Below are 17969 nucleotides of genomic sequence, written 5' to 3' on the forward strand. Positions count from 1 at the left end.
CTCCTTACAAGAAAGCACCGAGAAACAGATCGCCGGCGCTTTCCGCAAACTGCCCCGGCTTCTTTGTCATCCAATCTTAATGCATTAATTGAAGCCTCTATTTTATTTACTCCTATTAAATTCAATCACATTTCTAATCCGTACCATTTCCGTTTGCCATTTGTTTCTCAAACTAACATGAAAATCATATTTGCATTTCATTTACCTATATTTTAATTTAGTTTTTTAGTTTGTTTCGTAGCATTAATTTCTTAATACGACGAGTTTACTATTTTCTCAATAAATTTCTTTGTTGTCTTAATATTTTAATTCATGAGTTGAGGTGTCATATGATTATACAACAATATATAATTATGTTTGTATTCTATTGCATTGTTTGATTAGACTCTTTAACTAAAATAATATTGTATGTTTTAGTTTAATTTAATGAACTAAACGATAAGGAGTATAACTTCAATTAGGTCTTGGCATAAAAGGGCTACTTTTTGCCCTCCAAGAATAACATGCCACATTGGTTTAGCACATCAAAAGACTATATGCTGAAAACACCTGATCACACCAAATTCATGAAAAAAAAAAAAAGATAAGAACAAAATCATTAAAAATTAGCGAAGCAGTGAAATGAAGAGAGGGAGAGAGATGGGCGTCTTCTTCTACCAACTCGCTGCCACCTCCGACCACCTCCATCGCACGCTCTCCACCCTCCACTCCCACCCTTTCGTCCTCAAGTGGCTCCCCTCTCCTCCCACATGTTTTACCACTATAGAACAGCACCACACACGGCTGACTCCCACGACCACACACATCCACACCTTTGGACCCACCCTCTTGGATACCGGAAGGAAAATCACCGCTCAGCCCACCACCGACGGCCCCTGCTCTCAAACACGACTATTCTTGAGTTGTAGCACCGTTTGGGTGATGTCAGAAAAATTAGGAAAAAATTGGATGATTGTGGGTCAGATCTGGAAGATTTGTTTGGAGAGAGAAACAGAGGTTTAATATGGTAAGGAAGTAAAGGGGGATTTTGGGATTTAGGGGATATATTCCGGCAAGGTAAACAGAGAACCCTAGAGGGGACAAAGGAAATTCCAACAAAAAAAAAAAAAACAAAGAAAGCAGAGATGTTGAGGAAATCTCTCTCTAGATTTCTCCATTTTTCCATGTAGAACCTGGACCTGAGATTGCCCATAATGCCATGAAAGTTAAACCGCGATCGGTACATGTCTTGCCATGGTGGGGCTGGGGAGCTTGAGTTTTTTTTTTTGTTAAATTTTTTTTTTTTCATGAGTTTGGTGTAATCGGGTGTCTTCAGCCTATAGTGTTTTTGTGTGTTTTGACGTGCTAAACCGATATGGCATATTATTATTGGAGGGCAGAAAATAGCCATTTTATGCCAAGACCTAATAGAAGCTGCACTCAATGATAAGATGTAGGTATTTATTGAACCTTTAAAAGAATCCGACAGCATTCTGACAGTTAATTATTCTGTAAAACATGTTAATTATTTGATTATTGTATCAAATCTTCTTCTAAAGTGTTTTTTTGTTGTTTTTTTATTTTCTTTTGGTGATTTACTAAATAATGTAAATAGCCTTCAACTAATTTTTAAATATTGAATACAGTTCTTATGCTCCATTTGAAAATAACTTGTAATACACGAGGAACATTAGCATTTTTTGGTGATTTAAGAAAAACGTTGAAACAATTGGTAACATTGTTGTTGTGCAGCTGTTGTATTGACGTTGTAAATCTATCATTTTCCAAATAATAATTTGAAAAGATATATATATTTTTTCCTAAGGAAAATGATTATTACACTCGCATTGCACAATTCCAGCACTCACACCAGACACAAGGAAGTGGGACCCACACACTGGGTCCCACTTCCTTGTGTCTGGTGTGAGTGCTAGAGTTGTGGATTGTGAGTGTAACAATCACTCATCTTTTTCTAAAGTATCTGGGGCCCACCCACATGTAAGGGGTTGTTGTGCAGTTGTTGTATTGGCGTTGTAAATCTAACATTTTTCAAATAATAATTTGAAGAGATATATATACTTTTTCCTAAATTTTACGCAGCAAACCCTAAATACCTCAAACTTCCCTTAACGAATTTGTAAGGGGTAATTACCTTTTTCCCCTATGAACTACCAACTTTTGCGCAAAGCCCCCAAAAACTATCAACTCGACCAAAATAGAGCATTCAACTACCAAACACAACCATTTTCCTCCCTTCCGTCAGTTAGAAGGTTAAAACAAACGGTCAACGGGTCACGTAACCGTCACGTGCCGTTTTACATGGGGGCATGTTGGAAGATAGTGATAGTTCATAGGGGAAAAATAAGAAGAAAATGAGGGTAAAACAGCATGTGACGATCACGTGACCTGTTGATCGTTTGTTTTAACTCTTTTGACTGATGGAAGGGGGGAAAATGGTTGTCTTTGGTAGTTGAATGCTCTATTTTGGTCGAGTTGGTAGTTTGTGGAGGCTTTGCGCAAAAGTTGGTAATTCATGAGGGGAAAGGGTAATTACCTCAATTTGTAAATTATGTATTATTTTTTAAACATAAGCACTTTTATTTTTTTCAGGCATTTAATTTGTAAAAAACCCGCGCATGACACGGTTGACACCGGTTATATGCTAGTTAAGATAATTCCAAAAAAATCAAAAAGAAAAGAAAGAAAGATACAACAAAATTAGGGTTTTTCACTCGCTCTCGTCCCTTTCTCACTCGCCGCTTCGGTGACGCTGTTGACACGCCGCCGGTCTCTCTCTCTCTCTCTCTTTGTGATTTTCCATGTGAATAATCTCAGATATGTTTTTTACTTTGTGGATATAATCTCTGGTTTCGTCTTGCCTATCAGATCGAGTCCCGAAGGAGCTGTGGTGTGCACCGTTGAGCACCAGTTGCTAGCGCGCTTACAGGTCCTTTTCCCACTGCCCTATTTGGTTTTTGTGTGTTCTGTCTGTTTTCTGATGTTTCGAATGATATTTGGCTCATAGGCTCATAGCTTCTTCAATCCTAAAACGATATTTGTTTCGAATGATATTTGGTATCGTTGCGAGTATAACGTACACTTAAGGTCCAAAGCTAAATTCGAGATACTGGTTTGTCCTATGTAGTAACGTGATATTTGAGTGAGAGGGAGTGAGTCCAATGGATGTTGATCGTCCGAGAGCGCTGTCGGCGGAGGCTCTGGGAGTACTGAGAGAAGGCATTCATCTGGTCTTGTGTCGTTGGTGGGCGCTCCAAATGGCCGTCCAGAACGAGTGGGGCGGCCCTGACTCGTCCCGCAAGGCTGACCAGCTCGCCTCCGATATCGTCTCCTGGTTTAGTCAGTCCAGAGGTATTCTTAATTATGATTTTTTTTTTTATTTATTGAGTACGAGAATTTTGGGTTGAATTTAGAATTTTTATGCACTAAATCTTACATTGTTTGTACCGAAAATGAAAACTTGGTGTACAAAAGGCCATTTTTTGCGGCACTTGATTGGGTTTTATCGTGAAATTAGCAAATTAGTACTTAGAATGGGATATAATTGGAGTTCTATTGACGAAATCACAAACCTTTTGCCTTACTTTTGTAGAGTTTGTTTTGGTGGAAATGCAGTTAGCGAATTGGTATTTCTTTTTGCCTATTGTATTCATGTTTAATTGACTTTAATCAACTAAATGGGAGTTTTTTTTAGTAAATCAATGTATTAGTTTTGTAGGCAATTAGGCTTTTGAGTTGTATGTCTTTGGGAATTCATTGAGGTTTGATTTTTTTTTTTTTTTTAAATGTTGTTTTAACTGTTTTGGGGCCACGCCCACTGGGGAAGCTGGAGTCTTACCTGATCCGGGTGGAGGGGGTGCGTTGCACAGGTCCAAAGTTTACCCAATAAGGGTGGGTACATGAAGTGGCCATGCCTTGAAGAGGTTCATCGTCACTAAAAGAAAGTGTTTTGTTTATTGATTTCAAATATGGTTGTCCTTTCTTATCAAAAAAAAAAATATGGTTGTCCTGTTTTGTTTTGTTTATTTTTCTCCGTTTAGTTTTTTGTTCAATCGACTTTGCAAAGCAAACTAAGGATTGATAGAGACTTTTATGATATGGATTTCCTTAAACAAACTAAGATTGATGGGGGTTTAGTGTTTGTTTTATGATCTAAATGATTTTATATTTAAGTTTTGTGACTCATTGCACTTTATTCTGGATGTAATTGATGTTTGATTTGCTTAAGATGTGTATGAGGAAATATTGGTCTCTAATGTCTTCACATTGAATTGTGATTTCAATTATTTTCTTGATAAAACTTTTTTTTCTTGTTTGTTTTCCCCAGAGCCGCTTTACATAGATGATTTAGAAAATTTGCTTCAACAAGCTCTGGAGTCTCTCAATACCTTGGCTGAGGACGGCAGCATTGAGGAAGTATGCCTTCTCTACATTATTCAACCTTGAATTGCTACAACCCATAGTTATATGCAATAATGGGGTTCTGTTAGTATTTATGCTGAGTCTATAATGTGTATCAATTTTTTCGGGGGTTAAACTGTCTTGCCATTTGACTTCAGATATTAATCTTCTTGTGGTATCTATAAAGTGGTGAAGAAACTATGTTTATTAAAACCTGTGCCATATTGGTACAGCACTCGCTCAATCTTTTCCCTTTCCCCTTTTTTTTGGCCTAGATTTTGTGAGATCATGGTAGTTCTTTGATCACATCTCTTCCTCCCCTTAGCAAACGGTGGAATCTTTTCTTTAGTATCCACTCATGGTAGTATCTTACATAGGAATGCCTATCACGTGCAGTGCTTCTTTACGAAACTTAATAATTACAAATGCTCCGGTATTTCTTCTGACGTTATTATTTATCAGCTTTTTGACGTAGGGATAGCCCTCTATTTGCGATATTGGTATTTTTTGGTTGAAGGATTGTGATTTTAAAGATTTTTTTTTTAGTAGTAGCTTAAGGATAATGACTTCATAGAGGGTTTTGAATTGAAATAATATAAGAAAGAATGGGAGTTACTGCCTAGGGATTATGGATAGTACTTATAAATAATTTATTTTTTTAATGTTTGGCTTAAGTGAGACCTTATTGTGCCTGGATTTTGTATGTGCAAAGAATTCAAAGAAAAGTGAAAGAAGAAGAAAGATGAAATGTATTTTGATGTAGTCTCAACATTATAGAATTGATAGTATGCTGAAAATTTCATTAACCAAAGTTCATAAAATTCTTCAGAAGCCTTGCTTTTGTAGACACAAAATCTTAATTAAGAGAGAAAGGAAGATTAAAAATTACTAACTAAAGAGGGAAAAGACTTCCTTATAATTAAGAAAGATTCAAAGAAAGCTAAAAAATGCAGTCCTTAAAATATGTTGGTTGATTTCTGTGTAAATACCCTGCTAACACGTGGGAACTATGCGGGAATTCCTTTCTTAACTCGACATAAAAGAAAATGTTGCCTTGGTTTTTTTTATTGATAAGTATTACAGACTCACATGTTGGTTTTGAAATGTTCTTGAACAGGGACAGCAATCACTGGTTCTGAAGTTTTGCTCAATTAATTTAAGGGAAAATGCTTGTGTTTTTTTGGAGTGAGTGTCAATGCCTAAAAACTAGATTTTCCTTTGTAGACAACTAAGACAAGTATGGGAAACTTGATTATTTTTAGGTTTAACTACCATGCAAATTATTAGTATCAAATTAACGGTCTTTAGAAATTTAAACCTGGTTTTGGTAATTTATCATTGAGCATGCTTCTTTTGGCAGTTTTGATCAATTGGTCATGATTTTTGCAGTTTGAATGTTATTTTACTATATGCTTATGTTATCTGGTTGTTTTTCAAATGAGGGTAATCTGTATTGTTGGTTTTTGGGTTTTTGCATTCTCAATTTCTCATACTACACAGGTAGCTGAAAAATTGATGATTATGCATGAAGAATGTTTGGAAGGGAATTTCAAGTCTATTGAAAGCCTAAGGAAAGTTTCGGTTCCTCGTGTCAGACAGGTAATCATATATATTATATAGAACTCTTTGTCTAAGTCATTTCCATTATCCACTCCTTAATGATTATAAGGTGCCCCATCTCCCCCCCTCCCCCAAACCCCATCTCCCCCGTTCTAGGTTTTTTTTGCTGTCAACCTTCTTAGATGGTGGAAGATTTTTAATTGAACATAGAACATATCAAAAGGAGGTGCATCAGCTAATATAATGTTGGCAATTTCTTTATGAGAAATGTTATTTTGCATTCTCCTAGCATACTCAACTGATGTGGCATGTTCAAGGGTTCAAGTCTTATCGGCTGAGACCATGAAGTGAAGATTACTAATTCAAATCTCCCCTTCCTCTCCTCCCTTGGGGTCATAAATTACTTATAAAAATAAATAAAAATAAAGAAGTGATAAAAAAAAATAATGGGCTGTCTATTCAAGGAAATTGCACTTCTTTTTTTAGGCTGCACTATTATATTAAAAGGCTATAACGATAATATGGGGTGTTTGGACATAGTGGATGATACTTTAAGGTCAAGAAGGTTAGGAGAAGTAGTGGTGACACTGTTCAGCTTGACATAGATAAATCGATAAATTTAGCTGTGTCAATCTGAACGGCCATTGGGTTTTCCATAAGAGGCTAACATCCCATGTAATTCTACATTGATTTGATTTTATGTTTTGAAAACAATCATAGAAGCTTAGACAAATATGTATCAATCAATTTCCATTTTTTAAAGTAGAATTTGGATTGGCAAGTAGCCTTCTGTGGTGTAAGATCTGGTCGAGAATTTTCGAAGAGCCCTGCCTTACAATATTAGACATCCTATTATGCTGCATGGTGGGAGTAATCTTTCCTGTCACAATTAGAATATGTTGATATCACATATTCAGTTGTTAATACTTTTTTTTAGTCTGTGTAGTGCCTTTTTTTCCCTTGGAAGGATGGCTTATTTAACTTTGTCAAAAACTGAACAGTAATGCTAATAGTGTTTCCAGGGAATCCCCAAGAGAGTTGATAGAAAGTTAAACTTTATTATGTAATAAAATTTATAATTGTTAGGTCTGGAATGTGAGCCATTACGTTGCAAGTGTTGCAGTGAATGAATCAATTGTGTGGTGTATTGTCAAAAATTCAGAAGTTGGAATGACAATTTTTAGATTTATAATTCTCTCTTTCTTCTCTGTTCTATACTAGGTTGTGAATGACGACGACGACGACGACGACGACAATGTTAGCGGAGATGATGCAAATGAGAATGATGATTCATCAAATATGATGCTTGATGCACCAGAATCGCCATCAAATTTAAGTTCTATAGATATGCCAGTCAATGACCCTAGACCCAAGGTGGCAACTGAAGCAGAAGATGGATGGGTCCAAGTTGGACCCAGACGAAATAGGGGTAAAAGAAATTAGGTTGAGACAATATGTATTATTGTTTGCGTGATTATTATTGTAAAAATTTTGGTTTCCCGATAATTCTTGAGAATCTATAAAGCATAGAGATGGATATTCGATCATTAGTTGAGTGTTTCCGGAAAATGTTTATTGATGTAATTTGGCGGATCCGGATTCTAGTAATTTGCTGCTACCAATTTGGAAAGGAAATGAAGCCCCGATTGGTGTTGATGTGCATATAAACTAATTTATTATTTTTTGCTTACTTCATAGAGTGATTAATCATTTTTAAAAACTCATAAAGCTATTTGTCAAAACTCATACTTCAAATTACGTTTATCCCCCTTAAAAAGAAAAACGGGGGCAGGGGCGTTTGTGTCCAAACAGAAAAAACTTATCGAGGAAACTATATAATAATACCAAGTGCCTCGGGTGCATCATGCATGTTTGATAAGTGGCGCAAGAAGTCAGAATGGATAACAAAAAGTGAGATGGGATTCTGTCGTAAGTTCCGGTGGTTGGTGTGATTAAGGTACTGTTTGGCTAAATTTTAATGAAAGCCCAAAACTTCAAGCAATTTAGTTCCAAAAAGGGAAATTATTAAAATTTTATTTTAAATTGGGTTAAAAAGAATTTTGAATTTTCTCCCACCATGTTTCCTATTGAAAATGAGTATAATAATTATCTGCATTATAAACACATATCAGTATAATAAATTGAATTAAAAGAAATTTCTCTAACTACATAAAAAGATTTTGTTAATTGCAAATCAAATATACATAAAGAAAATAAAAGAAAAACTAAAAGCAATTTTCTTTTTTCTTTCTGGAGGCTCCAAAATTATTATTTTATAATATGGCAATGTAAATTAATGAATTGACTCTTTTTTAATTTATATACTCTAATAAAACCAACCGAAAAAACATCATGCAAACTTGTTAGAAAACGCGGCTTCTTCATCGGCCTACCTTTTGTTAAAGCAGTTGTTTTTCAATAATCATCTTCTACTCTTCCTCATGGATTCTTCTCAAACCCATGTATTAAGAGCTCTCTTAGTCTTTCAAAGCACCGTTAATGAAGGTAGCCGACCCCACTTGCTTTTTCCGAACTGCGCAAGTGTCTGTTAATTCTTCTTTTTCTTGTTAAAATAAAATAAAATAAAATAAAAAATCTGAGTCCAATGTCGTATTTCTTACCGATTTGAAGCTACCATTTTTCAGTCTTTGTTTTTTTTTTTCCCTGCTGATTTATGATTTTTTTCAGAGTTGATCAGGAGTTTGCATGTGTACCGATTGGAGGATGGGAAGGAAAATGAAGTTGAGAGGGAGTTTTTGTTCTCGGCCAGTGGGTCGTACACGGAAATGGAAGCTGACCCAGCTCTCATATCGCTCAAGTTTCGGGTTTCCGAAGTGTTTGAAGGGCTTGTGAACGGTTTTTGGCTTTGCATATTTGCATTTCATGCCGATCGTCCCCCTCTTTGTTCATGCATTCCTTCTCTACTCTCAATCTCCAGGTACCCTCCGAATTCTCTCTCTGTTTTTTTTTTTTTTTTAAAAAAAGCTAAATTTTATTATCTATCTCAATTTGAGGTTATTGATTGATTTAAGTCAATGGGTTACTGTTTGATTTTGTGATATATACTCTATGATGATTAATTTTTGACTTGGGCATGCAAAGACTGGTGTTTGTTAGATAAGAACAGCCGATAATGTTGTCTGGTTATATTTCTGATTGAATAAAAGTCCATTGAATGATGAATTTTAATAAATAAATAAAAAAAGCCACTCTTTGGTGTCATAATTAGTTTGTTATATAGATGGAAAACTCGTTTTAATGGCTAAAAGTAAAGCAGCAGTAGCTAGTCTCAGGAATCAGGATCATGTGCCATAGATTCTTGCTTTATATTTGCAAGAAGATTTGCCTGAAAGGTTTCCTTGCAACACTTTCCCAATAGACTTTCCCTTTCTTGGCCTTCTTCTAATAGGCTGTTTGGGCAGGAAAATAAGCAAAGGGGTGGCCATATGGACCCAAATCTGTTTCAAGTGATCACTTTTCTCTCTTCTGAACTCATCATGCCTTCAGATTATAGCTGTACTGATCACATTCCTGGAAGTCACTCTCCCAGCAAAGCATCAGAGTTGTGTTCAATAAATGTTTCATGATTTCTTTTTCGAAAAAATTCCTTTCAATTTTGTCAAAATTTAGAAGTAGTGGAGATGTTTTGGCCAGCATTTACCATAGTTTACCTGCCTTTTCGAACTTACCTCAAACAAGCATGTTTGTGATTTCAATCAAATAACTATATTTCTGCTTTGTATTTGGTGGGTTCATGATTTCTACAAATTGCATAACCAACTGGTGTTTATTTAAAACAGAAGAAAAAAAAAATGAAGCAATGATCACATGACATCTCAAGAATTTTTGGTTGATAGCTTCATATTGTTTCTCTCATCTATGTTCTAAGTCAATCAATTTAACAGAAATTTTAATCCCCATATGATCTAAACTAGTTTTTCATGTTCCCAACTCTCCTTTTAAATTTCTCAGAAATCCCAATCTGAAGTCAGTACCAAGATTGGCCGGTGATCTTGAAATGATTTTCCAGTTGGGCTGCAAAATGGACGGCAATCCAACAAAGGAAATGTGCCAACAGAGTGATGATACTTACCATCAATCAACAAAGAGTATGCCCGCGCTTCATCAGGATCTGAACTGTCTTCCTTATCCGGTTGCCATGTCTGAACTATCAGAAGATCAACAAAAGGAACACTGTTCACCAGGTTTAATATTGACTATCATTGACTAGCTTCTTTCTGCAATTGTGTTGTCGACTCCATTGATTCAGCTACTTTGTGAAACTGGCTGTTTTATTATTTATAGGATTCACTTTCGATGTCCAAGGTTATGTTGGAAGAAATTAAACAACAATAGTTGATAATGTTTCATTTAATTCTTCCTTTTTGACTTTAGAAATTGACTGAATTCTGCAAATTTGATATCTTATAGATAGGATGGAAGATTGCAGGTATTGCAGAGAGTAAGAAAAAGAGGGCAGCCAGTGAACACATTGCTAGAATTGCTTTACCCGATCTGGCCAAGTACTTCGATCTTCCAATCGTGGAAGCTTCAAGAAATTTGAAAGTCGGACTTACAGTTCTCAAGAAAAAATGTAGAGAATTTGGTATTGCTCGTTGGCCGCATAGGAAGATCAAATCCCTTGACAGTCTCATTCAAGATCTTCAGGTCTTTTTCTCTTTTCCCTTCTTAATGTGTCAACTTTTGCTTCACCAAGTCATCGTTAAAAATTATCTTCAAAATAAGGTTAAACATTATATATATATATATGAATAATGATTCAATGCCACCCAAATATACAATTTTTCACCATCTTGTCTATGTGGCAAGGTGATCCCCCACTACTTTTGAGTTTTTTTATTTTTTAAAAATAAATTAAGGTGAGGGACCACCTTGCCACATAGATAAGGTGGTGAAAAGTTGTATATTTAGGTGGTAGTGAATCATTACTCTATATATATATAGTAGGATCCAGATCGAGTGCAACGAACCGCCCGTATTGCATATGCAATGAACAGCCCATGTGAGAAGGCACCCGAGCCCCACCCTGCTTGAGTAGGAGCTCGGGCACTTGTCAAGCTGCCTGAAAACCTGCCCGAATATGATGAGGTTGGGTGCCCTCTCAGACGAGCTGCCCATTGCACATGCAATAGAAGCAGTTCATTGCACCCAATTTTCATCCCCTTTAAAAGGTGGTAGGATGCATGGCATACGGTCGACTTTTTCTCATAACATTATATTCAACTTTTCTATATACCAGGTTTACTGCTAAAAAATTAATTGAATTTGATGTTATAGTCTTAAGAGCATTCACATCCGACTCCACATTTTAATTATTCACTTTTACTAATCTATTTAACTGTTTTTACTATTCTCAAAAGGAGAGAAACAATACTTTTTATTATTAATTAAGTTAAGCATTGTTGAGCTAGGTAATCAGCAAATTTATTGAGTACTATATCTACTAATCAAATCCTTAGTCAAAATGGCTAATCAGATATGAAACTATTTTTTATTTTTTTGCTACGGGACTGGTCAAAATAACTTTTTGACTATTTTGACTAGTCCAATGTAAGTACTCTAAATCAGCCCCGTAGAACCATACTGGTTTCACTTCGATAACTGGCAATGCAAGAATGGCTGACACCTTTACAGTCCTTCCATGGCTGAATAGTTCAACACTACACATGCATGTGTTAGCACTTCCACAAACACATCCATTCCTATATATTATACATGCACAGCTGCTTATAGAGAAACATTTACAGGAAGAGGCAAAACGCCAACAGCAGGAGAATGAGGCTGCAGCCATGGCAGTAGCAAAAAGGCAAAGGATGCTGGAGAGTGAAAAAGAAAATATAGAGAGAAAACCCTTCATAGAGTTGAAAACTGAGACCAGGAGATTCAGGCAAGATGTTTTCAAAAGAAGGCATAGAGCTAGAGCTCTTAGAAATCATGGTCCATCAGTCTGAAGCAATAAGGGTAGAGACTAATAAAGTACGGATCAGAGAGCAAGAGCAAGAACAAACCGTATTTAATTTGTAAAAAAGTTGGCCTTCCATTGGCACCGTTTTGCTTCCTATTGTGGTCTTTCCCTATCTTTTATGGTTTGCCACCATGTGTGTTTACATGAGGTTCTCAGCTCAATTTCTCTCTCTCTCTCTCTCCTTTTCCCACTTTTCCTGCCACTATTGCTTGTTTTATATGCGTTGGACTTTCATTTGGGTTGAACCTGTTCAACTGGTCATTTACGAACTCAGTATCAACCCAAGTGCCCAAACCCAGACAAAGAATCCAATCAGTGAACGGCGGCAGACGCCGGAAATGCCCATAAACATAATATCGATCATTAGTACCTCCGCATTAAGTAAAGTTCAAAAAGTCAAGATATAACAGATAAGTCGATCAACGTTCTACGCATAAAACCTAGAAAGTTAATAACACCAAAATGCACCTACAGAATGAAAGGAACATGCACATCTCATTGGAACACCAAAAATAGATCACAATTTCAGCATTAAACTCGCTGGCCACAGTGCCTGATCACTGCCTTGATCTCGACTCAGCCCGTCTGGCTTCATCTGGTGTTGAAGGGAACAGCTCCACGTACCTAGATCCAATTGTCATCTTATCCTTGCACATCGCTTTCTTAGCCTCCTCCGTAGAAGCAAACTCTACATATGCTTCTCCAGTAGCTTTCCCATCCGGGCGACATGCAATGTGTACCCTTTCTTCTATGAGCTTGAAATCCCGGAAAAAATCAACGATTTCAGCTTTCTTTACAGAGAATGGGAGACCACGCATCTTCAATATTTCAGTGTATTCCAGCTGCTCCTTATCACTGAATCTCTTTGATCGAGATGGAGGAGGGCTTCCATGGTAGTCATTATCGTAAATTCCTTCATAGTTTACCTCTGCGGCAACAGCATTGTAATAATCTTGCCTCTTGCATCTGAAAACTTCCACATACCTCCGACCCATGTTCTGTCGATCTCTTTGTATAGCAAACTCAACCTGCATGGATCCCGCGAAGACAACAAAGGCTTCTCCTGAGAACCGTCCGCTCTTGTTAACCAGCAAAACATCCACAATGTCCAGTCCAGCAAAGAATTTGAAAATGTCAATGTCGGTGCAGTTGAAGGGAAGCCCCCTGAGCCGAACCACTGGAAAGGGAGGGGGCTGAAAGCCACCACCATAGCCATAGGGTTGAAAGCCACTTGTGCTGCTGCTCACTGCGAAGTAGGGATTGGATTCCATCATTCTTTGTCTCTTTGAGCCGACCTCGTACCCGTCCGAAACCCCCCCGCTTCCCAACATTGCCCTTCAATTATAAATACCCACAAAAGGAAAAAAAAATCCCCCACTAAACCTGTTAATAAAACCAAACCCAACCCACGATTCCCTGACACCTAACTCTTTATCACTACATTTTTCATCCTCAAAAAAAATTATGCTAGGTCTCTTTAAAACAGCCAACATGTAAACCCCACAAACTCATCAAAACATAACTTTGCATAAACACAGAAAACATCAAGCCTCAACAAATCAATACTTAGCAGTGACACATCATCATTAAACCATGACATACACAAATTGAAGACGTTGACAATAATTATACATTACAAACAACCAGAAAGTAATGAATTAATTAGGTAAGTAAAAGAAATAAAATAAGTTCACTTCCTAATCAACTCTCACAGTTTGCTAATAGCAAATCCTAACTTCACCTTGAAGCTTGTCGCACACCCAAATAGTAAATATTACAAGCAACATGGAAAATTAAGGAACGAACACATAACATACACCAAAAATTATAAGAAGATTCTGTTCAAAAACTAGCCTATAAACCAGTCACTAACTCCTCACCAGATGAGATGCTACAAGGAGAAAGAAGTACACATTTACCAAAAATAAAATAAATTAATAAAACTGATTCTTTTAAAAGATATGCCATTTCGCTTCCTATAAGATAATCCTAGAGTGAACATTTGGGGGGAGTGTATTAGATTATTACATGTTCTATATATAAAAAGTTTCAGTGTGCAAAATTTTTAATAAATTTTTTTGAGACCTTGGACTTCTAAATTGCAATTATGCATGAAACACCGCCGGACGATAAGCATATCTCATTGTCAAAAAGGGTTATAATTTTACGCAGATTTTTTCTAATTTGCACAACTTTTAAGAAATCAAACCAAAAATCATGATTTTTAGTTGACCAAATACCAAGCGATTAAAATACAGACATAATTTTCTAATCTTTTCATTTCTATTGAGACATAACTTTCTATTCTTCTTATTTCTATTGAGCAAATGAAACTAAAATCAAAGATTTCTATTACCTCAAATTCAGTTTCTAATTCATAAAACTAAAGCACCAAAAGCCCTAAATCCCATCCATCATCATTATCAGAATCAGATAGCAAGATAAACCCATTATGAAACAACGAATTTACGGCTATGCCATAGCAAACGACAACACGAAGGAAAAGAATAGCGAGAACAAACAGAAAACTATACAAACGAAGCATCGAAGAGATCAGATTTTCTCAACTTACCCTCTCGATCCGTACATGGCTACGACGTTTTTCTGGGCCTTCCGGAAGCGTGCGATTCTCTGAAGAAGAAAAAAGAAGCCCTGAATGTTCGAGAAAGCAAAACCCTAACAGAAAGTCGTCGTATAGGGAATGGAAGAAAAACCCCCAAACTCTCTATCAGCACCCGTCCGCCCCCTTCTTTCAGTTCTTTGATATATATTTCGTTCTCGTTTTGTTCCAAATTAAGCTTCCATGCAATTACTAAAATGTCCTTGGAGTCTATTAGATCAACCCATTATATAGAATCATGTTATTTTCACAAACGTTTTTATTAACAAAAATCTGAATTTAAATCCATTATTTGCTGTTTCAGATATTTGCTTAATTTTATGGATAATGCATTTTTTTTTTTTTTTTTATTTTTTATTTTTTTTTTTGTCGGCGTTTTTTGAGGTTTTGGCCAATACTTCTCTGAATTTTAGAAATTGTTTTTACAGTTAAAAAAGTTGATAGAATTGGATACTATGTCACGTTAGCACCAATCATAACACGTCGCTTACAATAAAAAAAATATTAAAAAAAAAGTATAAAATATATATTAAAAGAGGGAGAAAAAAAAATTCAAAAAAGAAGAATGACAAAGGATTGTTGCCGATTTATGAGTTGTTAGGGAGAGCTAAAACTTGACAAATAATGATCCTCTCCATTTCAATTAGTGTATTTAAGAGGGATAAAATGATCCAAAAAATAAAATGACAATTTTATCCCTCATAAATTTCACTAACCGGCTATTCTCCATTTCATTTAAAATGGAGATAATCCGTTTCTAAAATTGGCCAATTGCCAATTTATGAGTTGATAGGGAGAGCAATAAATTGATCCATACTAAATAATTGATGTTTCCATAAGAATTTGGATGGAGCAATTCAGAGTATAATCAATGCAAGTGACTAGGGAAAGCCATACATTACTTCATATTTGATAACTAATGCTTTTATTTGTGAAAAACATGATTGCATATTGAATCAGGCTGAGAACTGTACAGAAAATACTTACATCTCTGTATATAAAGGCCAACTAACCCATCAATACAAGGGTTAACCTAATGGTACAACAATTACACAACGTGCAAGGAAAGTTAAGTACAAAACGTTGGGCCCAACACTAGGCTTGGACCTATATAATTTAACAGTACTATTAATGTAACTTGAATGTTTTTTTTTTTTTTTTTTTTTTTAACATGTCCAGAGATGAGGGAGATTCGAACTAGTGACCTCCACTTTATAAGGCGTGGTCCCCAACCAATTGAGTTACTTCTTAAGACAAAAAAAAAAAAAAATGTAACTTGAATGTAGTATATGAATAAATAGTCAAGAGTAATGCTACTCGTTACACATATTTATTGTATTCGTTTCACACCAATTGACGCAACATATAACGATGTAAAATAGGAAATGATGAATAGCATTATTCGTAATCAAGGCATGAACCTTTCGATTCGCCTGAGTTCTTTTGTAACATCAACCATCGTCGGCCTCATTTCCGGATTCTCATCCATACATCTCAGGACAAGCTCCCGCACTGCCTGCAATTGCTGCTCCACACCAGCACCTCCTTCCTCTGCTAGGATTGCAGGATCCACAATCTCACTTATAGTGCACTTTCTTATGTAATTAACCAAGCTATCTTCATGAGTAGTTGCTTGGGGAACATAACTACGTTGTCCTGTTGAAAGCACCAATAGAAGCATACCGAAGCTATAGACATCAGTCTTCTCCGTTGCCCTGCCTGTAGCTAAATAGTTGGGGCATAAGAAGCCGTAGCTCCCATGCACCTTATCTTCTATGTGAGTTTCGCCTTCAGGGATTGGTATGGAGAGTGAAAAATCAGCCAGTTTGGGAACATTATGTTGGTCTAAGAATATATTTCCAGGTTTAATATCCCTGTGAATGATGGGTCTGGAGAAGGCAGTGTGGATATATGAAATTGCATGAGCAATCTCCCTTGCAATCTTTAACCTGATCTGCCACGCCATGGGCGGATGTTCCCGTGGATATCCGTGAATATTACATTGATAAACTCGTTCGGAAAGGAATCCATTGCCAGCAAATTCAAACACTAGAGTAGGAAGTTGGGTCTCAAGGCAGCATCCTACCAGCCGAAGAACATTTTTGTGAGAGCTCGTCTTTGCAGACATGGCTATATCAGTGAAGGAAAAGTCTGAAAATGTCGAGTCCTCCGCATACTTCTTAATGGAAACAATCCGGCCGTCGAGAGAACCCTTGTACCATGTATACCACTGGCTGACTTGCAGAACACAGCCCTGATCGTAGTTATTCGTTGCACGCCTCAGCTCTTCATAGGAGAAGCCACGGATGGGAATAGGCCTGCCATCGCAATAGGCAACCAGCTTCTCCAGTAGCACGCCTCCATTCTTTTCAAACGCTTTCTTTCTCTCTCCTTTTGACCCACCCAACCGGCGATTCCCGACAAGTTTTATAACCATTCTTAGTATATAATCTCGCTCGATCTCCTCTCCACGATCGATCTGCAGGAATTGGACGTTGGCCTAAACTTTTTTAATACCCCTCCCTGACGACCGCGAAAGCAGAGGAAATTTCGTCGGAAGAAAGAGGAGCCATCGTTGCTATTTCCGAGGGTCAACGCAATTGGTTGGGCGGCATGTTCTACGCGGAAAGCCTCTCTTCTCTCTCACACAAATGCTCTCTATCTACGCTAAGAGTATTCTATTGTTTGTGCATTTTAAAAACTATTGCATTTGCTTTTCAGATGCTAAAAAATGTCACTCTTGTTAAGTTGTAAAAATTTTTATACAAACTGGTCTGTAAAAACTTTATGTCCATAAAATTATGGACACAAATTTCTTAGAAATTGGGTTGCGGGAGATTTATTACAAATTAGCTTTTAAAAGTGGCATGTTTCGCTTAACATGTAAGAAATACATATTTTTTTAATAATATTAATAAGAACATGTGTTTTGCTGAATTGTAACAATTTTTCTACAATCTAATTTGTAAAAAAATAAAATAAAAATAAAAATTAATTCTTACATGCTATGCTAAGAAACACGTAACAGTTTTATAAAGAGTCTTGTATAAAATTTATGCCCCTATTGTTATTGCTATTATTTTTTTTATGTATTATTTTAATATCCAGTAATAACTCATGCTTTGTTTAATCCTGATAGATTTTAACTTTATCTGTATTCTCCACCACCAAAAGTTTGGTTGCATTACCAAAATCATAAGAGAGGCTTCTATATCGTCTTCCTAAATAAAAATTTCAGATTGAGATCAATACGTCTTATTTGGTCGTTAATTAAAATAAACTACCCAAATAAAGGGAAATGAGAAATACATAAATAAATAAATAAATAAAAAAGGGGTAGAGAATCCAACAAAAGCCCCAATACAACCAATACAGTGCATAGGTACAACCTAAAAACTATTGAGA

General features: G+C 36.3%; 4 protein-coding genes across 6 annotated transcripts; 2 read left to right on the forward strand and 2 right to left on the reverse strand.

The window, feature by feature from the left end:
• Window positions 1-2634: 2634 nt before the first annotated feature.
• Window positions 2635-7626, forward strand: LOC133851477 (pre-rRNA-processing protein TSR2-like). 2 transcript variants are annotated; one of them, XM_062287915.1, is made up of 6 exons: window positions 2635-2766; window positions 2866-2926; window positions 3005-3348; window positions 4325-4413; window positions 5899-5997; window positions 7180-7626. In XM_062287915.1, exons 3-6 carry the CDS (start codon window positions 3159-3161, stop codon window positions 7399-7401), a joined length of 600 nt encoding a protein of 199 aa, XP_062143899.1. In that variant the 5' UTR covers window positions 2635-2766; window positions 2866-2926; window positions 3005-3158; the 3' UTR covers window positions 7402-7626. The 2 variants fall into 2 exon arrangements, with proteins under 2 accessions (XP_062143899.1, XP_062143898.1); XM_062287914.1 differs by having other exon boundaries at window positions 3125-3348.
• Window positions 7627-8328: 702 nt separating this feature from the next.
• On the forward strand, window positions 8329-12091 carry LOC133851475 (protein RKD5). The gene is made up of 5 exons (XM_062287911.1): window positions 8329-8463; window positions 8647-8896; window positions 9931-10163; window positions 10409-10626; window positions 11727-12091. Exons 1-5 carry the CDS (start codon window positions 8400-8402, stop codon window positions 11928-11930), a joined length of 969 nt encoding a protein of 322 aa, XP_062143895.1. The 5' UTR covers window positions 8329-8399; the 3' UTR covers window positions 11931-12091.
• Window positions 12092-12295: 204 nt separating this feature from the next.
• Window positions 12296-14704, reverse strand: LOC133851476 (uncharacterized). Of its 2 annotated transcripts, none has more exons than XM_062287912.1 (2): window positions 14517-14704; window positions 12296-13279 (listed from the first exon to the last, which is right to left on the reverse strand). In XM_062287912.1, the coding sequence occupies exons 1-2, from the start codon at window positions 14531-14533 to the stop codon at window positions 12502-12504; spliced, it is 795 nt and encodes a 264-aa protein (XP_062143896.1). In that variant the 5' UTR covers window positions 14534-14704; the 3' UTR covers window positions 12296-12501. The 2 variants fall into 2 exon arrangements, with proteins under 2 accessions (XP_062143896.1, XP_062143897.1); XM_062287913.1 differs by having other exon boundaries at window positions 12296-13190; window positions 14517-14703.
• Window positions 14705-15836: 1132 nt separating this feature from the next.
• LOC133883037 (serine/threonine-protein kinase ZRK1-like) lies at window positions 15837-17185 on the reverse strand. Its single transcript, XM_062322216.1, has one exon. The coding sequence runs from the start codon at window positions 16999-17001 to the stop codon at window positions 15973-15975; it is 1029 nt and encodes a 342-aa protein (XP_062178200.1). The 5' UTR covers window positions 17002-17185; the 3' UTR covers window positions 15837-15972.
• Window positions 17186-17969: the final 784 nt, after the last annotated feature.

The sequence above is a fragment of the Alnus glutinosa genome, chromosome 12 (assembly GCF_958979055.1).
Source record: "Alnus glutinosa chromosome 12, dhAlnGlut1.1, whole genome shotgun sequence".
NCBI classification, from domain to species: domain Eukaryota; kingdom Viridiplantae; phylum Streptophyta; class Magnoliopsida; order Fagales; family Betulaceae; genus Alnus; species Alnus glutinosa.